Genomic DNA, 25,856 nt, shown 5'->3' on the forward strand with positions numbered 1-25,856 from the left:
CACTATCAGGAGGGAAAGTATTCTTTCTGCCTGCTGTAAGCACTGGACCCCAAAGTGGGTGTCTTCTGCCCACCCTTTTTTTTTGCTAGAATCTTAAGCAGGCTCCGCACCCAGCGTGGAGCCCGACACAGGGCTTGATCTCACCCTGAGATCATGACCTGAGCCGAAATCAAGTCTGGCGCTCAACCCACTGAGCCACTCAGGCACCCCCGGCCTCTTCTGCGTTTACGGCCAAAGGAAAAGTCGAAGTGTCTCTGATCCATCCGGTCCCCCCCCCCGGCGCATTACAGGGTCAAAAGTCCAAGATACAAGCAGCCTGGGCTGGGTGAGGGGCCCAGCAGCTGCTCCACACTTGTGTTCCTCCCTCCTGAGATGGTCCGGCTCACAGGCCCCACCCAGACACTCTTGTTCAGTTTATTTGAATTCGTGACAGTGACAGTGATTCTGATCAAGATGCCTTATGGAGAAGTACCCCACCCTCTCTGAAGAAAGATTCAGGCTCTGCCATCTGCCTTACTTCTGATATTAACACACAGCTGGTTTAGGGAATGTCCCAACCCCGCAGGATCAAGGGAAAGAAACGGCAGGAGCCCCAGGGCTGGGCCTCAGGGTTGGCAGGCACTGGGGAAAGCTGCCCACCACTTGGTAGACCACTAGGTTCTCTGTTTTCCCCTCCCTTTCCTTTTCAAATCCCACAATTTCCTGTTGGGGAAAGGCTGTAATTAGCTCAGTTCAGGCACCAGATCCCAGACAGAGGCACAGCTGCTGGGAGAACTCTAGGAAAACATGGGAACCAATATTCTTCCAATTAGAAGAGCTGTGGCATAAACCTTTTCTAGGAGTCATATTGCAACCAGATTTCTCCAGTCAGCTGCCAGGGGGAGAAGGTAGAGCTGGGCTCCCTGCTGCCGCCCCACCCTCGTTACTACCCCAGGGCGGGGCGGGGGGGTGGGCAGTCAGCGGCTCTGTAGTAGCCCAGCAGCCCCGACAGGATGGTTCTGGATTCTGGGGAGGTTGAGCTGCCGCTTACTGAGTTCCACCCCTAATAAAGTCCCCAACTTCCTGCTTCGGTGTCCTGGGAGATGGGGAGATGGGTAAATGGGTGAAGGACGGAGCAAACTGAGACAGCAGATGACTCGGGATGGGAGGAGGGAGCAGGATGCCAGGATAGCTAGCTGATGTTCCCCCCTTTCAGCGATTTACAGGAGATGCACCCCAGCTTGGTCATGAAGTCAGTTTGCTTCCACTGTGCGATGCAGTCCTCAGAGGTTTTAAAGTCAGCCTGCACAAAATAAAGAGAAGCCGTGAATGTGGCGGTGAAAGCAGCTCGAGGACAGCCCTTCCCCAAGGTCTCATGTGCCTCTCTTCCCTCCCGGCAAGCCAGCTCATCCGAGGCATCTAGTTTAGGAAAACAGTCACGAGTAAGTGCAAAGAACTATGTAGCAAGACATCCGCCTGGAGCGTACGAATAGTGAAAACCTGAGAACAACTTCAATGTTTAAAAGGCTATATAATTTTGTTACATTACAGTAATTATGATTCAACACTATGCAGTCAGATCCCCCCTCTCGGTATTTAAGAAGACGGGCACGTTTTTCTGGCATCAAGTTAAATAAAAAAAATAAACATATGGTGGGACTCAAACTGTAAATACATTATCTCCTTGCATTGAAAAAGTCCACAAAGAATCACTAATGCTATTTCCCAGGAACTCTAGGTGGCAGGACTATGGGTATTTTGTTTTCTTCATGTTCCCTATACTTTGGACATTTCTATATTGGAAATTTATTTTATAGCAGGAAAAAAAAGTGATTAAAAAAAGCAGCCTGGGAAAGTAGGAAAGAAGGGAGTGGGTAAAACCTGCCCACCACATGCAGGATGACTCTATGCCCCCCAGACACACTTCTGGCTGAGCAACGAAATGCGGGATTAACTAGGGAAGGTCACATGTGTCCTGTTAGCTCCATGAGGAGAGTGAACGGTTGCTGCTTTGTTCCTGATGCAGCCCGAGCACCTAGAACGGTGGCTGACATGCGTATCAGGGGCTCAGTACCTGCTGAAGGTAGGAATGCATTCAGGGGCCATGGGGACGGGCTGTGTGTGAGTCCACGCCCCAGAGGGCAGACGGAGAATGAGTGCTCTAAGACCAGAGCGGGTTAGTGGTGGGAGAGGGGGTCCTGGCTCCATGGCTTCTGGTGACCCTGTGTGGCCTTGGCAGGTGTCCTGCCAGATAAAATAGGGACAATCCTCCGATCGCGGACTGAAGATCAGAAGAGGAAATGTCTGAGTCCCTCACACAGTGCCTCAAATAGTCTGTCCGTGCTCAGTATGTGCGAGGGCTCCCATGTTCTGCAGGCACCTCCTCTGGAAAGGTGTGGACTAAGGAAGGGAGGGGCTTAGAGAGGCAGGAAGGTCTGGGGAGGGAGGGAGGGAGGGGGTGGGTGGGTGGGAGGGGGACGGCAGTGGTGGACCCAGTAACACAGCAGTCTGGGGACCCAGTCCAGGCAGCCCAGGCAAGAGAGGGGACGAGGCATGGCCAGCTACTTACCTGCAACTTCTCAAAGACTTTCTTCTTGGGCTTGAGCTCTTCATCTGGTTGGCCCTTCTCATAGCCCTTCACGAACACTCGCTCACCGGGAGCAGAGCCTGCAGGAGGGTCCAGAGGCTCAACCTTGCGGTCTACCCCCTCTCTGAGAAGACACACAGGACGAGGAAAGCATGAGGCTGTGGCCTGCCTCCAGCTGCCGTGGAAGCCAAGGCATCAGGACCTTTACGGAGGGGCCCTCAGTGCTGCACCATGTTTCTGGATGTTACCAGGGTTGGGTTGACTACGGCTACCCTGAAACCGTCTGTCGGGAGAGATACCAAACTCTGGGCTTTCAGGGGAGGAAGTAGGACATAACAGAGACAGCAAGGCCCGAACGGCCAGTGAGAATTAGGTTTGACTCCTGGCTCCATCTCCTACTGGTAGAGAGACTCGAGCATGTGCATACTGCTCGGAGCCTTCAATTTCTGTCTTAATAAAACTACCTTTAGGTAAAGCGCTTCCTTCACAGTACTTGCCCAACAACTAATTCCTTCATGTACCATCTTTTGGACAGTGTCCTTAGGGTTTCCACCCGGCTCGTGGCAGGGCATCCCGTGGGCCGATTCCCCCGCCCCGGCCCCGCCCCCAGTTCTCACTCACGTAGAAGCGCACAGAAGCATGCCTTGGGACTCGACGCCTCTCATCTTCTGGGGTTTCAGATTGCACAGCACCACCACCAGCCGGTCCTGCAGCTCCTCCTTGGGCACAAACTGCACCAGGCCGCTCACCACAGTCCGCGGCTCAGCCTCCCCCACATCAACCTTCTCCACATACAGGCTGTCTGCGTCGGGGTGCTGCCGGCAAGAGAGGTTAGTACCACAGAGCAACGGATCACGGACGGGGCCCGGCGAGCCCTCGGACTGCCGGAGCGGGCATCCTACTCCCCAGCATAGGCTCCTAGGGGGCCCTCTGGAGCAAACTCTTTCCAGGCCTCAGAGAGCAGACAGAATGGGCCGGGAGGGTACATTTTACTGTCCGCCAAGAGGCAGGCTGTCAGTAAAAGGCGGGGCAAGGAGTCTCCCCCAGAGGTCAAGAGGCCCGGACGGGTCTGGGTGGCCATCATTATGGCCACACGCTGCACCAGCCCCGAGGTTGGGGGGAGGGCAGGGCTGGCCTCGTCATGTCAAAGAGCACCAGCAGCTAACCTCAAAGTTGTTTCGTAGTCGGGTCTATGCAGTGAAAAACAATGCCGGGAGAGAAAAAAAGTCCACAACAATGGTCCCAGGTCACTGGTTACATAACCTTCCGTCTCTGGGAAAAAGGAAGTCCCTCTCGCTTCCCCATTTTCAGGGGTGGGTGGGTAGGATGGGACAGGGCGACACAGTGGCTGATCCAAGATAAGGCCTGCAGCTAAGTCCAGCTGAGCTGGTAGAGACCAGAGGAATCTATGGGACCGGATTTAACTGATGAGCAGGCTCCCTCTGACTAATATCCTCCCCCCACCCTGAGTTCCCGGCTGTCTGGTGGCGGAAGGTTCAGAGGCAGCGAAGGGAAAAGCCTGACACCTGGGATTAGGCACCTGTGTTCTGACTTGCAATATGACCTCAGGGATGTTACTTCCCTTCCCAGGCCAGGTTTCCTCCAGATGGAAACAGACAAACGTGACCCCTATCTGCCTCTCTGGGATGTGGTGAAAAACGAGTACCTTGTCCACACTAATGACTTTGCCCACACGGATATCCAGCCGGGACGGGATGACTTCCTCTGGTTCTGAATTCTTGGCAGGGCCTTTGGCAAATGGCTCTGTGAATGAGAAGAACCCTAGGGGATCAGAACTCTCCTCCTTCGCCATGATAGGTCAACTGCTGACACCACCCACTGGGGACACTAGCAGGGTATCGTGCGGAATCCCCAGAATCTACCCCTTTAGTTATATCTTCTTTTTTCTTTTTAAAGTCATCTCTACGCCTAATATGGGACTCAAACTCATGACCCTGAGCTCAAGAGTTGTAGGCTCTACCGAATGAGCCAGCCACGTGCCCCTAGTTATATCTTCTTTAAAACAGGAGCAGCAGCCTTTGAGAAGTGACATGCCAGATTTTCATCTATTCTCTCCCTCAGTTATTAGCTGGTGGGGAGGGAAGTGGGGGGGGGGGACAACAGTAGTAGCTTTGCTATGTTTAGCTGTTTCTATTCGTGCTCTCCACATACATTTATTGAGTCGGGGAAGGTCACACAAAACCATCCATATTAATATCTCAGCGTCATGGATAAGTGGATGGCCAACTAAGAGCCAGTCAGAAGCATATGGAAAGGAATTAGGCGAAGCTCAAGACGAGCTTCCCTAAGGAGCTGTGCAGGCTCTGCCTGAGTAGCTGTGTTACCCTCATGGTCTAACCCAACTGCTCTCTTAATTGAAAGATTTAGGCAAGGATCACAGTGCATGTCTCACACCAGTAGGCTTGGGACAACAGGATGTAATCACAGTATCGCCTAAACCTAAATCAAGATGACGCAAGTTCCATTCCAGGAGTTGACGGGGTAGGATATTCTTGCACTTCAGATCCCCTGGCTTCTCGGGCTCTCGATTTAAGACAGAGCCTTTTCTGAAGCCCACCGACAGGCTCTCTGTCCTGATGATGTCATACAGCCCATGGCCCTGCTCCTCCCTGGCTGGCCTTACTCTGCTTGGAGGGCTCTGGGTAGGCAGCGCTGGTCAATTTCTTCAGTGCAGGAGTATTAAACTTTTCCCGGATAGGATCCAGCAACTTGTTCAGGGCGACCTCAACAGAATTCTTCAGGTCTCCAGGGTGTACAACCTGTGGAAGTGTACAAAGGCCCGGTGAAAGGAGGCACCGGAGTGGGGCACGGCACGTCTGAGTCTACTAAAGATAACGTGTGTGTAAAGTGTAGGCTGTTGATCCTCAGAACAGCCCTGTCAAGCTGACAAAGCCAAGAGGGGGACATAGGTTCAGAAAGATTATTTTTCTTGTCTGAGATTTAGGTCTTTTGACTCTGAATTCCATACTAACTTGAGGGATTTTATCTTATTTACTTATTTATTTGAGAGAGAGAGTGCACGCAGGGGTGGGGGGCAGAGGGAGAAGGAGAGAGGGAATCTTAAGCAGGCTCCATGCCCAGTGTGGAGCCCAATGTGGGGCTCCATCTTATGACCCTGAGATCATGACCTGAGCTGCAATAACTTGAGGGATTTTAGAGGCTGAAGTTTTTTTTTTGAGGCTGAATGTTTTTATTAATCAAATTCTTCTAGTCCCTCCATTCATGCTTCGAGTAATGGCATGAACCAGGGTCCATTTACAGGCAGAGAAACACTCACAGAGGCAACCTGAGGAGACAGCCTGGCGGGGAGCTGAGTGAGCGAGAAGAAAGAGCGAGGGCATTGGAGTTAGACAGACCGGGGTTAGAGTCCCAGCTAGCTGTGTGACCCGGACCAGGCACTTAACCCCTCTAAGTTTGGGATGCTTTACTTAAGAACTGGAGACAATGCCTATACTTCAGAGTCAGAATGAGGATTCAATCACATAATGTGGGTGAATATGGTGAGCGAGGCTAGTACGTGGCAGGAGCTCAGCAATTCAATTTCTCTTCCTGTGTCCTGTGACTAGTACTTTCACATCCAAATCTGGCCCCTGCAAGGCTCTGCTAGATGTTCTGAGGGGTTATCTCTTAGCTGTGAATACCTGTAATACAACAACGCCTCCATTTTTGTTTCTGATATTCTTTCATCTCCTTAGGAATGTTTAATTTTCAATAATAGAAAAGCTTTAGACCTGCTCTGTCCAGCACGGTAGCCGCTAGCCCCGTGTGGCCACTTAAGTGTAAAGTGCGTCCGGTTCCTCAGTTGCATGGTGCGCACGGAGGGGCTGACCGCACGCGGCCGGCAGCAGCCGCGCGACACAGCACGTCCGGAACGTGTCCGCAGTCACAGAACGTGCCCTTGGCTAGTGCTGCTCCAGGCTCTTCAGGCGCTTTCTTCTATCCTTCTCGTTATTCCAACCTTGGCTGTTCACGGGGCTGAGGAGTGCCGTGTGGGTCCTGTGGCCTGCCTCAGACTGCAGATAGAGGGGTTCAGAGCGACGGCTGCGAAACGTCCAAAAAACGGGCCTTACGGGCTGCAGAGCTCAGAGGTCATGGAGACTTTTCCGCTATGTGACGTTCAAACCCTCACACCAGGTTGCCTGCAGTGGACTTCTGGCCTCTGCCTGAACACCTCAGCGATGGGGGCGAAAGGTCAAGTGAGGCAGCCCGGCCCGCTGCCATCCAACCAAGGTCACTGCGCGGCTCTCCCTGATGTTGAACCTGAACACGCCCCACTGCGGGCCCCACCCGCGCACACCTGGCTTAGCCCTCTGGGGCCACAGGAAGAAATCCAACCCCTCCCCCGCGAGAGTCTGTCAGGTATCTGAGGAGGACTGAACGCAGGCCTGATTCCCAGCCAAACATCCCCAGTTCTTTCAACTGTGCTTCTGTGACATGGGCTTGGGTCTGTTCCTTATCACAGCCCCCTTCCTCTCCCCATCAACACAGCCCAGACTGTCCAATAAACCTCATAAAATTTGAGTCCAGGGCTGAATGAACAAGCCCAAATGTACTCACAACAGTGGAGAAATGAATGGACTATCGGCTCCCTGGTTCCAGACTCCACATTTCTGATGCCTTACATAGCAAGACTTCATGAACATTCTGACAGCCCAATCACACTGCTGATTTAACCGAGAGTCAGAGTCAATCAAAAGCCCCCATTTCCTTCCCCATACCCACCACCACCACATCTTCACTTTATGATCTGGCCCTGCCTAGCTCACCCACAACACTCCGCCTCACCTTTTAGACTCATGTCAGACCAAACCACTTGCGATTCCATACTGTGCTATTTCATCTGCCCATGTCTGTGCACAATTTATTCCCTCTGTTTGGATGTTGTCCCCTCTGCAAAGCTTTGCCAGCCAGCCAGGTAATGACTTCCTCCTCTTTGATCTCTGGGCCGTGTATACATCATCATCATATAGCCACACAGCAATGACACTTGTTTACACGTCCGCCTCTCCTTCCGGACCACAAGCTTCATGAGGATTTAATCCTCTGTAATGCCAGCTCCTACCATGGTGCCTAACTCACAGGCACCTAGTAATTCTTCTCTTAAGCTGTCTGTTGAGATCAGCAGGATCCTCTATGCTGTCCTTTCTGAGGTGTTTCTTTTTTGAACCTTGACTTTGCCCCTCTCCCTGAAATGCTTCATCTTGCTGGGTTTGGTTCTTCATTCCAGGTTAAATCCTTTGCAGGGTGATTAGGACACCAATACTTCAGCTGCCATTTGCTTGCCTAACCCGTGAACCACCTGAACCCTCATTAAGCCATTACCCACAATACATGGCCCTGGAGATCATCAAGCAGAAACTTCTGGCTAGGCCAAGAAGGAGAGGTCTGTCAGAAGGAATTCGGTGGGGATTACTCCTCCTTTGGGATTACCTCATCAGCAAAGTCCTTTTCCAGGTCCAAGTAAGCGGTATAGGTTTTGTTTCCACCCCATTTCTCATCTCGAAGGATCACAAACTCTGTAAGACAAAAGGATCCATGCCAACAAAGTCATTGATAATGGCAGAGTCAGCATTCCTAGCTCAAATGGTACGGATGTTTGTAGTTTCTGTTATATATTTTATTTATTTATTTTTAAAGATTTTATTTATTTATTTGACAGACAGACACAGCGAGAGAGGGAACACAAGCAGGGGGAGTGGGAGAGGGAGAAGCAGGCTTCCCGCAGAGCGGGGAGCCAGATGCGGGGCTTGATCCCAGGACCCTGGGATCATGACCTGAGCCGAAGGCAGACGCTTAATGACTGAGCCACCCAGCGCCCCTCTGTTATATTTTAAACTTTATTATATGGCATTTATCTTAAATCAGATGAGCTAGAAACCCAGCTGGCATCCACACTCAAGGGGAAGGATCGTGCCTTACATTTCTTTCTCATTGCTCTAATTTGGCATGCCTGTGCCCACCCTCATTTCTACAACACCCGCCCACCCTGACACCCCACTTAGAACCCAACCTGGTGACAATCTCATGGGCAACGAAATGACATCCCAAGTGCAAGTGTACCCCGGTATATGAGAAGTCAGAGCACAGAATCAGGGAAGCCCATCTCTAAAGGAAGACTTCTGACCAACCACAAGAATGATCCTAGTACTAGTTTTGCTCCTTCTGCCTGGCCTCTGAGAAGCAATCGAGTATCTTACCGGACTTGAGGGGAAAGAGGACATGCTTGATGAAAGACAGAACTCCATTGTTCTCCACATTCCCTGGCTCACAGAAGGCCTTCTTTAGTTTTTTCTTCACGTCCTCCTTCCGGTCAAGGAGATCAATCTTGGACTCCTATAAGCCATGGAGGAGAAGGGACCTCTTATGGTGGGAAATGAGATATGCTCAACTAATCTGTGTATTTTAATTTTTTTTTTTTTAAGATTTTATTTATTTATTTGAGAGAGAGACTGAGATAGAGAGAGCATGAGAGGGGGGAGGGTCAGAGGGAGAAGCAGACCCCCTGCTGAGCAGGGAGCCCGATGCGGGACTCGATCCCGGGACTCCAGGATCATGACCTGAGCCGAAGGCAGTCGCTTAACCAACTGAGCCACCCAGGCGCCCTAATTTTTTTTTTTTAACAGAGGTTTAAACATTAACAAATTTAACAAAAGCAGAATTAATCAGAGTCAAGAACCACTCACAATATTGCCACCTGACAAAAACCACAATTTCAATTTTCCTGTGTTCTTCCCAGGCGTATAACACACAGAATCGTTACAAACTTGTAGAGTTTGAGAACAAATGTCTACCCTTTGCTTTTTCACTTGAGACTATATCGTAAGTATTTCTGAGGGGCTATCTAGTCTTTGCCTCTAATTTGTATGCTGTATCACATTCCCAATTATTAGTGACAACATAATTTCTGAACTGTTAGATTTTTCTAATTTTTACAAATTATATACGATATTACAATGAATATCTTTGCAGAGGTTTTTATTGTTTTTGTTTCTGCCTTCTCTAGGATTATTTGCCTAAGCTACCCAAAACCGCCAGGCCCAAAACTATTTTCTGAAAAGGGCATACTCATTGTCACTGCCCAGAACAGTGTGTGAGCGGCTTGCTACGTGGCAACCCCCCCAGATCAGGTACCGCCTAGTATCTAGAGCCATTTTCCCTTTTTAGGTAATAGGAACTGTTTCTTATTTTGGAATGAGTAAGCTCATGGTTCTTTGGGTTCAGTGGTTACCAAATTCTGGTCTGTGTATGCCTATGTATGAGTCATCTGGGGTGCCTTTAAAAAATGTAAATTACCAGGAGATGAATCAAAATCTCTTGAGGTTGGGCCAGGTATTTGCATTTTTAAAAAGCTCTCTGAGTGATTCTGATGCAGTCATGTTCAGAAATGGCTGCTAACACTGATTTCCAGGGCTAAGATACGGTGAAGTCACTAAATAGGGTGAGTGATATGATATTCTGTCAGAGAAATAACTGATACCTGGAGCATTTTAACACAGAGAAAAACAAATATTTTATATATTCCTTTAAAAATAATAACAGTTTCCATGTGTATATTTACTGGTCTCTGATCAAAGACTGAAAAGTCAGATTTAAAGAACTAGATGAACACCAAAATGTGACTTCAATCAGAATCACCTAGTGGAATTTGAAAGAAAATACAGATTCCTCACAGACCTGTACCCCTGAAACAAACAATACATTATATGTTAATAAAAAAAAAAAAGAAAGAAAGAAAATACAGATTCCTGATGTTCCCAGAACCACTTTATCGGAATCTCTAAGAACAGAGTCGAATCAATGCTTTTTTTTTTCTCTCTCTTTTTTTAATTCCCTAGGTGGTTCTGAAGCTCAGCTGTGTTTGGGAACCCAGAACTCAACCTTTCACATCTTTGGGTCCCACTACATCCTCCATTCTGTACCCTTAGTGATCAAAAGTGCACTTTTCCTAAGCAGGATTTTTAACTGGTAAAAGATACTGTATTTATCACATTAGTTATATCAAACATCACCCTGAGAATCAAGATGCTATATGGTGAAATGCAACCCTAGCCTCATTAACCTCATGAACAAGGCTGAATCTTATCACAGTTCTATGAATGAAGAAATTACTTTTGCTAGTGTGTTTTATCAGCCACAGTAAAATTGTTAAGATTATGACTGGATCCCATCAGGACTGCTTCTGGGTCCTTTAATACTCAAGAACCACTGAAATTAATTGGATGACTTCAGAGTCCTTGGAACTCAAATCTACAAGAATTCTAGTTAGCGAGGGGATTCTTCTTTTGAGTCCTCAATCCCTTCATCTCTTGCTGAAGATTTCTAAACTCAAGTCAGAGCTGGAAAACGTACCTCTTCTGAGGAGCTCATTTTACTGCCAGTTAATCCTGGAACCATAGGATTCATCAGATGGACCCGTTTTGAGTAGCCAAGTGCAGGGAGGTACTGGGGGTTAGAAAGAAACACACAAAGCACGTGTTAGTATAAACTGCTCCTCAGTGCCCCAATCTCATCTAACTTGGCCAGCAACGTAACAGTTTGATATAGTTCTTCCAATCTCTTTTACTGAATATACAACCTTTCTTTCTTTTTTTGAAGTTTTTTATTTAAACTTTAGTTAACATACACTGTAATATTAGTTGCAGGTGTAGAATTTAGTGATTCTACACTTCCATACATCACCCGGTGCTCATGACAACAAGCACACTCCTTAATCCCCATCCCCTACTTCCCCCGTCCCCCACCCACCTCCCCTGGGGTAACCATCAGTTTGTTCTTTACAGTTAAGAGTCTGTTTCTTGGTTTGCCTCTCTCTCTTTTTTTTCCCCTTTGTTCATTTGTTTTGTTTCTTAGATTCCACATGAGTGAAATCATATGGTATTTGTCTTTTTCTGACTGACTTCTTTCTTTCTTTTTTTTTTTTTAAAGATTTTATTTATTTGACAGAGAGAGAGAGCACATGCAGGGGGAGTGGCAGGCAGAAGGAGAGGGAGAAGCAGGCTCCCATACCATACCATACCATACCATATGATTTCATTCATATGTGGAATTTAAGAAACAAAACAAACTAGCAAAGGGAAAAAAAAGGAAAGAGAGAAAACCAAGAAACAGGACTCAACTACAGAGAATAAACTGATGGTTACCAGAGGGGAGGAGGGTGAGGGGATGGGGGAAATAGGGGGTAAGGATTAAGGAGTGCACTTGCGTGATGAGCACTGAGTAATGTACAGAACTGGTGAACCAGTATATTGCACACCTGAAACTAATATAACACTGTATGTTAACTATACTGGAAATAAAATTAAAAACTTAATAAAAAATACATCCAAAAAATTTATTTAATAAATTTTAAATAAATTTAAAGTATTTAAAGAATACTATATAATATTCCATTGTAAGGAGTTATCATAACACATATCATAACATAATAATCCCTTGCCATTGGATGTGAGTTTATTTCTAGATTTTTTTTTAGAGATTTTATTTTTAAGTAATCTCTATACCCAATGTGGGGCTTGAACACACAACCCTGAGATCAAGAGTCGCATGCTCTACCGACTGAACTAGTGAGGCGTCCCTGTATCTAGATTTTACCTTTAAATGGATAATGTGATAAATACTTTCATATGTAACTGAAGTTGCACTTTTAAAATTATTTCCTTAGCACCAATTTGTATAATTATCAGGGAAAACTACCCTCCCGGAAATTTACATTTCCACTAAGTGTTTTCTCCATACCCTTGCCAAGATGAGGTTTTGAGAAACTTTCAAAAATAACAACCATTTCTCAATGGCCCTTTCCAACTTACTCAAGTTCTTTCCCCAAAAAGAACTATTAAGGGTTTGCTCTGATTTCCTCCTTTAAACCCTGTTAAGCCTCATCTCAGAGACAAGTGGTTTATGTAAGATCCAGAGCAATATGGACCGAATGCTCTGGGAAAGACCAGTAGTTGACTGGTGGTCCCTTTCCCTAGAAACTGTGTTATTAGGAAAGAAGCAAATCCAACAGGTCTGGGGGCAGCTTTCTGGCTTTTGAGTCAGGTCTGAGGCTAACTGCTGCTTAGTCACTAACTGTGTGATAACAGACAACTTTCTTTCTCGACAGTCAGTTTTCTCGTCTGCAAAACAGGGAGAACAATACCCGCCATAAAATATAGTTATGAGTGGTGGGACCGGCATAGTCAATAAACCTTAATTGTATACCTAAGGCACAAAAGAAAAAAAGATAGGAAAGAGAACACTGACCTTCTCTGCAAAGGTAAAAATCTTTCTCTGATCAACACCTCCAAACTGGGCATCTACTTTCAAATACTCTTCATCCAAGGCCTGTGTGGAAAACAAAAACAAAAACAAAAAAACCACATGAGCATAAACTCCTACTGTATTTCTTCTATATGGATCTGGGAAATCAGAAACTTTTGAAAATCACTACATTTTTTTCAGAAAGTAGAGCCAGGAAGCAAATAAAGCAGCATCCAGCCTCCCTCTTGGCCTCAAGAACAGCATAAACATTAGCTGAGTGCCTGTGGTGGACAGAACTCCATGTGGATGTCTTGGGGGAAAAAGTAAGAGCCTCTGCCTTTGGGAAGCTCACAGTCCATGGGGAAGGGAGGGAAGAAGGAGCAGACACACCAGAGTCGGGTCAAAGGTACCCACTGAATAACGCAGCCTGTGACAAATGTCAAATAATGGCATAAGAGGGGCGCCTGGGTGGCTCAGTCAGTTAAGTGTCTGCCTTCCGCTCAGGTCATGATCCCAGGGTCCTGGGATGGAGCCCCGCATTGGGCTCCCTGCTCAGCAGGGAGTTTGCTTATCCCTCTCTTGCACTCTCTCCCTCTGTCAAATAAATAAATAAAATCTTAAAAAAAAAAAAAGGCGTAAGAAGAACGTGCTGTGAGAGCTCAGAAACAAAAGACAAGACTAAGCTGATTTTGTCACTTACTACCTGCCAGGCCTAGTACCAGCCCTGAGGATGCAGAGCTGAATTGGACCCAGACTCGGCCTATAAGAAGCCAATTACCCAGCTTTGAAAAGAGAGACATGTAAACAGATAATTTCAGTGCAGTGTTTGAAGGGCTACCTGAGATGGTCATTTAAGGAACAAAGAAAGAAATGCTTCTCTCTAGCTGGTCAGACAGATGGCAATGAAGGCTTCCTGGAATCAGACTGTGGGCTGACCCTGGTTTTGAAGAATATATAGATGTTTTTCACCATGAAGAGGAAACAGATGTCAGATGGCAAAGAGGTGTGAAATGTTTAGAGAAATTAGTGATTCAGTATGCAAAAGCACAAACTTCAACGGATGTAGGAAGTGGTTAGTGATGGCCTCAGAGAAGTAAGGATCCTGACCATCACGCTAGGGTGCCTAGCATCGTCCTGGCCCACACTGTAGAAAGATCACACCAGTAAGAGGGCAGGGCACGGAGTAGAGCCCTTTGGACTGGAGACAAAGAAGACAGCGAGGAGGCTGCGTGAGAGGCCAGGTAGGAAACAATGCCGAACCAGGTCAGCAGGGATGTAGAACAAAAACACATTTAAGAGATTTTAAAAGTAGAATTGGTATGATTTCACGTCTAATTGAATGGAGGGAAGAGGAAGAAGGAGGGGAAGAGAAAGGTGAGCAAGCTGGAATAATCTAGAAGAGCACTGTCCACTATAATATTCTGGAATGATGAATATGTTCTATGTCTGTGCTGTTCAGTAGATTAGCCACTAGCTACATGTGGCTTGTGAGCACTTGAAATATAGCCAATGTGACTGAAACCTAAGAATTTTAATTTTAATTATTTTTAATAGCCACACATGACCACGACTAGAGGAGAGGCTACCACAGGGGGCAGGGCAGATCTAGAACATGTCCAGGCTTAACCCGTAGAAAGCTCTTTTGGAGGTGATGAGGTTAGACTTGATATTCTTCTACCAAACATCTTTTTTTTAAGATTTTATTTATTTATTTATTTATTTGAGAGCGAGGAAGAGAGTGCATGCGAACGGGAGGAGGAGCAAAGGTACCCCTCATATCAAATGTTACAGACATACATGAAGAGGGGCGCCTGGGTGGCTCAGTCAGTTAGGTGTCTGATTCTTGGTTTCAGCTCAGGTCATGATCTCGGGGTTGTGAGATGGAGCCCTCGTTGGGCTCCAAGCTCAGAGTGGAGTCTGCTTGAGGATTCTCTCTCCCTCTCCCTACCCTCCCACTTGCATGTGCGCTTGCTTTCTCTCAAATACATAAATAAATAAATAAAAATCTAAAAATATATACATACAAAGAAAAAGTTAAGTCTATACCATTTTTGTCCTATCTTTCTGAGCTAGTTACCAATATTAACAAGTCGGTTTGAATTTTTCTCTTTCTCCTTGCTCATATAAATGCACACACATGAAATATGATGTGCTTCATTTAACAGAAAATAGGATCATGCCTAAAATTTATTTATTTTATTTTGTTTTGTTTTGTTTAGATTTATTTATGGGGCACCTGGGTGGCTCAGTTGTTAAGTGTCTGCCTTCGGCTTAGGTCATGGTCCCAGGTCTTGGGATGGAGCCCCACATCGGGCTCCCTGCTTGGCGGGAAGCCTGCTTCTCCCTCTCCCACTCCCCCTGCTTGTGTTCCCTCTCTCGCTGTGTCTCTCTCTGTCAAATAAATAAATAAAATCTTAAAAAAAAAAAAAGATTTATTTATTTTATGGGCTGCCTGGGTGGCTCAGTCAGTTAAGTGTGGGCCTTTGGCTCAGGTCATGATCCTAGGGTCCTGGGGAGCCTGCTTCTCCCTCTCCCTCTGCCTGAGGCTTCCCCTGATTGTGCTCTCTCACTCTCTTTGTCAAATAAATAGAATCCTAAAAAATAAATAAAGATTTTAGAGAGAGATGGCATGTGGTGGGGGGAGAGGGAGAGAGAGAATCTCAAGCAGACTCCCCACTGAGCGTGGAGCCTGAGGCAGGGCTTTATCTCACAATCCTGAAATCATGACCTGAATGGAAATCAAGAGCTGGCTGCTTAACTGACTGAGCCACCCAGGTGCCCCGCCTAAAATTTATTTTTACACATCACTCTGAAATTTTCTTCACTTAAGAGATCATAATCAACATAAAGTGGATATGTGACACTGCAAAGCATTCTCTGAGAGGACTGGCCTCCGTGTGTTTGGCATATTCTGCAGACATGAAAAAACAAACCCATTTACTATGTATGTGTAAAAAGCCTAGTCATCAGGCCATTTTCAGCCAATAGTCACACCCAGTGTACCTTTGCATAGAAGACTTACAATGTGGTTTGTCAGTATGATCTATAAATAACTGATGTGAATTTCCATGTATACCTGTGTAAATAGATTTGTTAACTGAAATGCACTTTATAAGAAAACATATAAAAATTACCAATCCAGGAAAATAACTCTGTAAATTCCCCAAGCATTTAAAATAAAAAAGTATTCTTTAAGATCTTTCATGTAAAGTTCACCTAAATAAGTAAAACACAGAGATTCTCCAAGAAAGAGAAATAATGGAATAAATAGACAAAACCTATCCGCCCCTCAATGATAAATGATACAATAAAGATGAAAAAAATGCATTTCCCTATTAAAAAAAAAAAATATATATATATATAAAATCTGGGGGCACCTGGCTGGCTCAGTCAGTGGAGGGTGAGACTCCTAATCTCAGGGTTGTGAGTTTAAACCCTACACTGGGCATAGAGCTTACTTAAAAAAAGAAAAAAATATACAATCTGCAAATAAACTAATGTATAAATTTAAAAAAAAAGATGTGTGAGATGAGCAGTGTTTTAAAGTGCAGACAGATAGGGGAGGACCTACAGCTGAAGAAGTCAAAGGGAAGGGGAGAGAGACAGGAAGGAAGGCCTACAGCACAGTGAAGGAACAGCAAGTACCTGGGCTTCACTGGGGCTGAGCGACCAGTAGCTAGAACCAGAGCAGAAAAGGTCCTTGGGCAACTCCATCCCTCCCAGTACCTGTAATCCGGGGTACAGCAGACCACTCAGCAAAGGGTGCTCCACCTGCTTTACCACCTCAGCCCCAGCTTTCTTGGCATCGTGCTGTGTGACCACGGAGGAGAGTCTGTACACATCTAGTGTGTACTCTCTGAAGAGGAAAGGAAGTGGGGACAGCTGTGAGACTGGGCCAAGGCCTCACTCTGATCCTAAAGCACATTAATTCACTCTCCCAATCTTAAGACATTCCAAAAGACCTCTGCTGCCTGGTAGCTTCTAAAATGTGACTGGTTCTTTGTCTTATACAAAATACCACTTGCTTTTTATGTCTTTCCTTTTTTTTTTTAAGATTTTATTTATTTATTTGAGAGAGAGCGAGAGCATGAGCGGGGATGGGAGGGGAAGAGGGTGAAGCAGGCTGAGAGAGCCCCGCTGAGCAGAGAGCCCAACTTGGGGCTTGATCCTAGGACCCCAGGATCATGACCTGAGCCCAAGGCAGATGCTTAACCAGCCACCCAGGCGCCCCAAAATAAAATCTTAAAAAGAAAAAATAAAATTTTGACAGAAAACAGTTTGCAACCTAAAAACCTATGCCCACCTGAACTACCATTCAAGTGTAAGAGTAAAATATCTGAATATCTTTATCTAAAAAAAGTTATTTTCATGTTTTTATTGGTCATTTATGTATCCTCATCTGTGAAGTATCTATGCAAGTAGCCCATTTTTCTACTTTCTTTTCCTTTTTTTGGGGTTCCTTAGTATTCTGGATAGCAAATCGTTTGTCATTTATATAGCATGGGGATAGAGAATTAACCACTGACACAGAATAGAGAATTCAGAAACAGATCCTCATAACTATGGAAACTTAATTTATGACAGAGCCAGCATTGCAGATCAGCAGAGAAGGGATAAACTTTTTAAGAAAAAGTGGTACAAAGACAATTAGTTATCCATATGGGGAAAAAATGATCCCTCCATTCCAACTAGATTAAAGATTTAACTGTAAAGGCCAAACTATAAAACATTGAAAAGACCGTACATATATAAGACTATCTCACAATCTCAGGGCAATGAAAATTCAATAAAACACACCAAAAGCACAAATCACAAGAAAAGATTGATGAATTCAAGTTAAAATTAAGACCTTCAGTACATCAAAAGTAAAATCAAGTAAAAAGACAAGCCACCAACTGGGAGAAAATACTGAAAACACATAACTGGCAAGGATTAATATCCTATATTCTTTGTCAGAAACTACAGGGTCAAGGGGTACCTGGGTGGCTCAGTCGTTAAGCATCTGCCTTCGGCTCAGGTCATGGTCCCAGGGTCCTGGGATTGAGCCCCGCATCGGGCTCCCTGCTTGGCGGGAAGCCAGCTTCTCCCTCTCCCACTCCCCCTGCTTGTGTTCCCTCTCTCACTGTGTCTCTCTCTGTCAAATAAATAAATAAAATCTTAAAAAATAAATAAATAAAGATTTTATTTTTAGGTAATCTCTACACCCAACATGGGGCTTGAACCTACAACCTCAAGATCAGTAGGCCAAGCCAGCCAGGTGCCCCTCCTCCAGAAGTTTAAAGGCTTTGCTTCATCACCCTCTGTGTTCTTTTGAGAAATGCAAAGCTATTGTGATTCCTGAAATTTTTATGTGACTTCTTTTGTCCCTTTGGAAGTTTGTAGTATATTTCCCCCCTTTTTTTCTGTCCTTAGTGTTGTGAAATTTCAAGATAGTGCACTGTAGCATGGGTTTATTCTCATCCAGCGTGCCAGGCACTTGATGGGCCCTTTCACTCTGGACACTCATTTACCTGTTCTATAAATTATTTCATTGATGATTTCCTTCCCTCTGACTCTTTGTTCCCTTTTCCATAACACTTATTATTCAAATATTGGACCTCCTGGCCTAGTACTCCAATTTTCTTAGCTTTTTCTTTTTTTTTCCCCACTGTGCTCTGTGAGGCCATTGAAACCAAAGTTCAATCCCATATAGTTCAACAAGGTCTCTTGAGGCGCTAGTAGTCTTAGTGTTCTACGAATTGTATTTTACAGATTACAAAATGCATTTTTTTGCATTTAAAAAAATATTTAATATCTTCAACATCTAGATAAGTCTTTTAAACACTGGCACGTTAGAGACTAATCAGCCGTATTTTTAATGACATCTTAGATTAGTTGAAATACAGTATCTTGTCTTTTTTTTTTTAAGATTTTATCTTTAAGTAACCTCTACACCCAACGTGGGGCTCGAACTTACAACCCTGAGATCGAAAGGGGCATGTTCTATTGAGTGAGCCAGCCAGGCACCTCTGAAATAAAATATCTTCGTATTCCTACTTTCGTTTGATTTCTGGCCACTGAGTATTCTTGACTAATTTGTCAATTGACTGATCTGAAGCATTCAGGATGTTTAAAAAAATTTTACCCCGCATTTTTAGTTGTTTTCAGTTGTAAGGCTGGTCAGAGTACCCAGTGTGCCAGACTGCTGGAAGCAAACGTCCTCATCCACATCTCAAACACTCTTACAGTTTTTCTGTCCATCTCTCTGGGCTGCATTCTGGGTGAATCTCAGTACTGTCTCACAAATCTCTAGTTTTCTCTTCAACTTTGTTCAGTCTAGAGTTGAAGCCTTCTATTGAAGGCTGGTTTGTGGAGTTTTTTGGGTTTTGTTTTAAAGTTTATTTATTTATAATCTCTATACCCAACGTGGGGCTTGAACTCACAACCCTGAAATTAAGAGTCGTGAACTCTTCCAACTGAGCCAGCCTGGTGCCCCTGTGGGGTTTTGTGGTTTGATTTGGTTTGGTTTGGTTTAGCTTTAATGACTGATTTTTACATTTTCAAGATTTCTAAATGATTCTTTTTATTTCTATATATATGTTTCATCTCTGCCTCTCTCTGTTTAATCACTTCCTTTCTAAAAATGGATGCTACTCCTTGGCATGTTAGAACTTATGTCTTTGAGGTAATATCATGGATATAACACTCATAAATGGTGGTCAGCTTGGTTTAATTCTTGGTATGCATACAGTCGAGTCTCCATAGGCCTGAAGCTTGACAAAAGTCCCTAAAGACCCAGGCAGGTGACTAATAGTGCCCCTACTCCTTGGCTCTACTTTCCTTGAGGGGTAGGGATGGGAATGGGAAAAGGGTAAAAGCCCTGCTTTATACTCTGGCTTTAAGCAGTAAGCCTGGTTTGTCCCCACTGTCCGCTTCTTGACTAGAACCCAGCAAACCTGTAACTTCAGACCAACTCACCAATTTGCATTTCAATTCTGTTTTCTTACCACAGAGATGTTTAGCATGTCTTTGAATCTGGCTATGTCCTCTGGTTTTTTAATGTTTTTGTCTATCATTGCTGTTGTCGGGAACAGAGAAGAGTGCATGAAAGCATATACTTAAAAAGCCTTCTTCCTTTGAAGTCACTTTTGTGTATACAAAAAGATCAAGTGACTTTGAAGCAAGGTAGCTTTATTTATGTATCCTATCTGCCCAAACCCCAAATTCTGTTCAATTCTGGGAGAAAAAAAACCTTCCCTGAGTCATTCACTGTTAGAATCCTAGGACCTAGAACAGAGTCTGACATATAGTAAGAACTCAGTCATTGTTTGCATGACTCACTCCCTCACCTTCTTCAGGTCTCAGTTTAATGTCTTCTTATTATAGAGGTCTTTTTTAGCCACCCTATTTAAATAGAAACCCCCCAATCCCCAAGAACTTTCTCTCCTGCCTGCCTGCTATGTAGCACCTATCACCATCTGACACAGTTTGTATACATTACTTTTTCATTTGTTTCCTTTGACTGTATATCCTTGCTGAAACGTAAGCCCCATTAGGATGGGGATTTTTGTTTTAGTATATTTTTGTATACTCAGGACCCAGAACAGTGCTTGCCATCTAATAAGTGCTCCATAAATATCTGTAGAACAAACGTAAAAATAAATGAAATTGTAGGGACTCTACTGAGGCCGAGGATTCAAACATCTGTTTACATATAAGAAAGTTATGTGCCTTATTTCAATCTTTTTTTTTTTTTAGATTTTTATTTATTTATTCATGAGAGACAGAGAGAGAGAGAGAGAAGCAGGCTCCCAAGGAGCAGGGAGCCCGATCGGGACTCGATCCCAGGACCCTGGGATCATGACCTGAGCTGAAGGCAGACGCTTAACCATCTGAGCCACCCAGGCGCCCTATGTGCCTTATTTCAAACTCTAAATGTCCAACAGTGAGGAATGCTAAAGAAAATTACAATCGGGGTGCCTGGGTGGCTCAGTCAGTTAAGTGTCCAACTCTTGGTACTGGCTCAGGTCATGATCTCGGGGTCATGGGATCGATCCCGTGTCAGGCTCTGCTCTCAACACAGTCTGCTTGGCCCTCCCTCTCCCTTTGCTCCTCCCCCAACTCGCGCGCTCTTTCTCTCAAATAAATAAAATCTTTAAAAGAAAAAAAAAATATGATCAATGAAGTAAAAAGAGAAATGAACTTGTAAGCAAGAGATCTGGGTTCACATCCTAGCTCTTCTACTTACAGCGAGTATGAACTTGAGACAGTTACAGTTGAATCTGTTTCCTTATCTGTGAAATAGGACACACCAATGCTTACCTTAAAAAGCTGTTCTAAGGGTTTAAATGCAAAAGTGACCAGTGGAGTGATACATGGCTTAACTGAGGTTTTAAAAATAAAAAAATGTGGGGACTATGAGGCAGCATGGAGGAATTACTTAGGAAATTACTCAAGTTAAAAAAACTAGGACACAAAATCGTATCTATGTTAATATTAAAAATATGAATAAAATCGATAAAGATATAAAGCAATAAAAATTGTTGGGGAGGGTTGCCTGGGTGGCTCAGTCCGTTGGGCGTCTGCCTTTGGTTCGGGTCACGATCCCAGGGTCCTGGGATAGAGGCCCACATCGGGCTCCTTGCTCAGCAGGAAGCCTGCTTCTCCCTCTCCCACTCCCCCTGCTTGTGTTCCCTCTCTCGCTGTCTCTCTCTCTGTCAAATAAATAAATAAAATCTTCAAAAAAAAATTGTTGGAGAGATGAGAAACAAGTGAAATATTTTTCTTTCACCTTTCTTTAATCATTATTTGCTGAGGCTGGAAGGAAAAACGGAAGCTGAATTGTTGATCATCATTCTCCCATATGCTGTGAGCTCTGCAAGGCCAAGGACTTTGTTTTGGTTACATTCACATCTCCAGCAAAATGGACAGTACATAGGCATTAAGTACATTTTTGATGGATGACTTAAAAGGACAAAGAGTATAAATTTTTTAATGGCTTCTAATCCAAATTTAAAGAGTGCCTGGACTCAGACCTGTAATTAGGTAGAAGCATGAGAGCCACAAGGAGGGTGGATAATCTAGAACTTACTTGCTAAGCTGGTAATCAGTGCCTTTGACAAACTTGAGCTTTTCCAAGGGTACACCAATGCTCTCCAGCATTGCCTTGATCACATTCTCATAGTAGCTGGTTCGGAGTTCTAGAAGTTCCCATGGAGCTTTCATGTTATCCAGATATGCGTGAAGGTCCGCAAACAGAATCGTTACCTGGACATGAGAGATAAGGGACCAACAAAATTGAATTTTGTCCAAGTACCTCCAAATCCGCCTCTCTGCCCTGCCCTTGTTAAATCTCTCTTTTGGCCACTCCCCAAGGAACTGCTTGGTTTACAAAACATTACTTCTTACCTCACATCCTGCTTTCAGGAAGTCCGCAATCTTAGACATAGGCACGAAGTAAGCCACATGTGGCTTGCCTGTGGTTGCTGTTCCCCAGTAAACTTTAAGTTCCCGCTCCTTGAGTATCTCCTTCAGCTTCTCTTCCCCCAGAACCTCCTGTTGTGGAAGCAGAAGAGCTGGTTTAATGCTGGTGCCCCACCTTGCTCATCCTTTACCCTGTGACAAGGAAAACAAAAGCACGTATCACTGGGGGTCTAAGCCCAGAGCGAGCAGGGAGGTCCAACCATACTCTCAGGGCTCAGTGAGAACCAACCTTAGTTGGTGCTGTTGCTAGTACCACTCCAGTGAAATGCCACTGATGTTAGGGAATGGGACATGTCCCTACCTACATCCTCCCCTCCATCTACTCTAACTCATGTTCCTTCCTTTCAGAACCAACTTCTTGAAATAGTTGTCTCTTCTTCTGGTCTTTATACCTCATCTCCCATTCCAGTTGAATTCCATACAGCATCACCCCACTAAAAATGCTCTGGCTAAGATCAAGGATGACTCCCATTGTTGCTAAATTCAATGAAAAAAAAATTTTTTTTTTTAAAGATTTTATTTATTTATTTGACAGAGAGAGACACAGTGAGAGAGAGAACACAAGCAGGGGGAGTGGGAGAGGGAGAAGCAGGCTTCCCGGGGAGCAGGGAGCCCGATGCGGGGCTCGATCCCAGGACTCTGGGATCATGACCTGAGCTGAAGGCAGACGCTTAACGACTAAGCCACCCAGGCGCCCCTCAATGAAAATTTTTTTAGTCCTCACTCCATCCCTGAAACACTCCCCTCTTTTGGTCTTCCACTTTTCTATTCTCTTAGTTTTCCTCCTACTTCTCTGTCTGTTGGCTCAGATTTCTTTGCAGCTGTTCTTCTTGCTAATCATTAAATATTAGCAATCCTTACAGCCCTATCTCTTCTCTTCTTACTCTACATTTTCCCTAGCTGATCCCTTTTAAGATGCTTCAGTTACTACTTATGAGCTAGTAACTATCAAATCTCCTGCTCACATCCATATATGGGACAGTGTACTTGTTATCAACCCAGTTAATTCAAACTCAACATGTTCAAAATTAACCTCGTGCTCTCACCTTCCCGCCTCGCTCCCCATCCATCTTTTTCACTTATAGTTTCACCCCAGTGCAGTAAATGGTACTATCATTCATCAAGTTGCCTAAGTTACCCCAAAGCTCCTAAATCCTCCTCCTTCTCTCTGCCTCCATACCACCATCCTAGTCTAGGCCACTAGGCCACATCAGATCACACCAGGACTACTGTAATAGCCTTCTAACAGGACTCCTGTATCTATTCTTGCTCCCCCTAGTCCATGTTCCAGAAGGCAGCCAGAGAAATCTCTAAAACGCAAAACTTGATTAACTCATTCACCTATTTACTATTTAATGGTTTCCTTTTGCCTGAAGACAATATTACAAAAATCCTAATAGGTCAGTATGCTGCTAATAAAAGAGATTTTAGTGATTCTTCCAAATGATGGTTTGGGGAGGCAGTTAGAAGCCATGAAAGACAAAAACTGTTTTGCTGGTTTTACTCATCTATCAGCAGGACTTACTAAAATCCTGTTTTAAGGTCGCTGGCAGCTGGATCCTGCACCCTCCAAGCCTGACTATTTGGGAACTTGGGAGAGTTCTTGCCACCCAAAGAAAGGTCATATCACTTACCCTTTAAAACCTGAGTGAGTCAATGCCATTAGCTTTGTGTATCCTTTGTCTCCACCCAGCATTATTTTGTGGAAAGAGACTAGGACAAAGAATCTGGCTAAGAGGAAGCATGCAAAAATTACTGGTTAAGATGAAGTTATGAATGGAAAGAACCCAACTGTCCACCAACTGATGAATGGAGAAACAAAATGTGATATATCCATATAATCATGAATATTTTTCAGCCATAATAAGGAATAAAGTTCTGATGGGTATGACAACATGGATGAACCTTGAAAACACGCTAAGTGAACGAAATGAGACATAAAAAGCCACATATCGCATGATTCCATTCATATGAAATGTCCAGAATAGGCAAATTAAAGACAGCAAGAAGATCAGTGTTTCCCTAGAGCTGCCAGGAGGGGGGAAATGGGCAGTGACTGCCAATGGGTACAGGTTTTATTTTGGTGATGAAAATGTTCTGGAATGAGATAGTGGTGCTAATTATACAATCTTGTGACTATACTAAAACCCACCGAAATGTACACTTTAAAAGGATGGACTTTTTGGTATGTGAATTGTATCTCAAAAAAAGATCAAAAAAAAAAAAAAAAAAACAAGCTGTGGCCCAACCAATGTTATCACTGCTCTTAGAATAAACTTCGCTTTTAAACACAACATGCAAGGCCCTCATGACCTGGTCCCTGCCTATCCCTTCTCAACAAACAAGTAAAATACATAGTATGTCAGATGGTGGTAAGTTCTATGGAGAAACAACAATGAAAAAAGGCTAGAACAAGGGATGAGACAATTCTGGTGACAGGGGGTTTGTTATTTAAATAAAGTAGTCAGGAAAGGCCTTCCCGATAATGTGACAATAGGCCTGAAGGAGGCAAGGAAATGAGCAATATATATTTATTAAGTGTTTGATCTGCACTTTGTTCACTCTACTCCAGCCAAATCAGCCTTCTCTCTGAACCAGTGTTCTTTCTCCCCTCTGGGTCTGGACCTGGCTTCCTTCTACCTAAGATGCCCCCCAACCCATTCTTCTTGTGATTAACTTCTACTCCTGCAGTTCCTGGAAACAGCAGGAACAGATGTGGAGTGAAGTGATTTGTATCATCAAGGCGCAGTTTAGAGGTCACTTCCTCAGCCTTCCCTGACACTCCCCCAGCCCTCTCCCCTAAATTCCTTCCAAAGCTCCACGGATAGTACTTTACAGTACTTGTTTCAAACTGTAACTAAGTTTTTGAATTATGGGTCATTCTTAACGTCTGATTCCCTCCAGACAAGCCCTGTGACGGCAGGGCCCTGACGTATCCCCAGTGCCTAGCACCGCGCCTAGCACATAATAGGCTGGGAGGGGTGGGAGTCCTGGATTCAAAGCTGGGCTCAACACAAGGTAACTGCACTCAGGAGGTGAGGCCCACTGTCATTTCTGTGCGACCCAGATAATTGCTGCTTGATTGACTGGCCGACCGACCAACCAGCAGCGAGGGCTGTAGTCTCTCTGGGCTGCCTCGGCGCGGAGTCCCCGACCCCACACACTTAGGACCCAGTAGTGAGGCTCAGGGTCACTAGACCTCGAGCCCCCAGTCCCCAACAGCGCATTTCCAACTCTGAGGCCCGACCTGCAGGTTCCGGGTGATAAGGTGCAGCTTCTCTTCAGGGCTCGGAGCGTCCCCCATGACTCCGTCGCCCCTATCTCCCGCGCTCAGCCCGGCACCGCGCCGCTTCCTCGGTCGCCGCCGCCGCCGCGTGCCGGGAACTGTCACGAGGGCGCAGGTAGGTTGCATCAGCTGAGCTCGTCGCTCGGCTTCCTCGGCCTGAACCCTTAGCCTAAGAGCGGACAGGAAAGAGTCAGGAGCAACTGAGAGTCGAGCGGGTCGATGAGACGGAAAAGGGGCGGAGCCAGTAGGCAGGCTAGGCGGCACAGAGGGCGGGGTTGCGGC

At 45.1% G+C, this 25,856-nt stretch overlaps 2 protein-coding genes across 3 annotated transcripts in view; one reads left to right on the forward strand and one right to left on the reverse strand.

Annotated features, from left to right (window-relative positions):
- Positions 1-395: 395 nt before the first annotated feature.
- Positions 396-25,752, reverse strand: YARS1 (tyrosyl-tRNA synthetase 1). Of its 2 annotated transcripts, none has more exons than XM_081817999.1 (13): positions 25,536-25,752; positions 22,214-22,360; positions 21,897-22,072; positions 16,553-16,682; positions 12,830-12,910; positions 10,937-11,029; positions 8,785-8,920; positions 8,018-8,103; positions 5,211-5,346; positions 4,233-4,330; positions 3,188-3,381; positions 2,549-2,690; positions 396-1,282 (listed from the first exon to the last, which is right to left on the reverse strand). In XM_081817999.1, exons 1-13 carry the CDS (start codon positions 25,698-25,700, stop codon positions 1,172-1,174), a joined length of 1,695 nt encoding a protein of 564 aa, XP_081674125.1. In that variant the 5' UTR covers positions 25,701-25,752; the 3' UTR covers positions 396-1,171. The 2 variants fall into 2 exon arrangements, with proteins under 2 accessions (XP_081674125.1, XP_081674127.1); XM_081818001.1 differs by having other exon boundaries at positions 22,214-22,420; positions 25,536-25,673.
- S100PBP (S100P binding protein) overlaps positions 13,927-25,856 on the forward strand; it is a 46,472-nt gene continuing 34,542 nt past the window's right edge. Inside the window, exon 1 of the mRNA XM_081818006.1 lies at positions 13,927-14,067. The gene's annotated coding sequence lies outside the window, so the exon portion shown is untranslated. The remainder of the gene's footprint in view (positions 14,068-25,856) is intronic.

The sequence above is a fragment of the Leptonychotes weddellii genome, chromosome 4 (genome assembly GCF_054177405.1).
Source record: "Leptonychotes weddellii isolate Sample4059 chromosome 4, ASM5417740v2, whole genome shotgun sequence".
Classification (NCBI taxonomy): domain Eukaryota; kingdom Metazoa; phylum Chordata; class Mammalia; order Carnivora; family Phocidae; genus Leptonychotes; species Leptonychotes weddellii.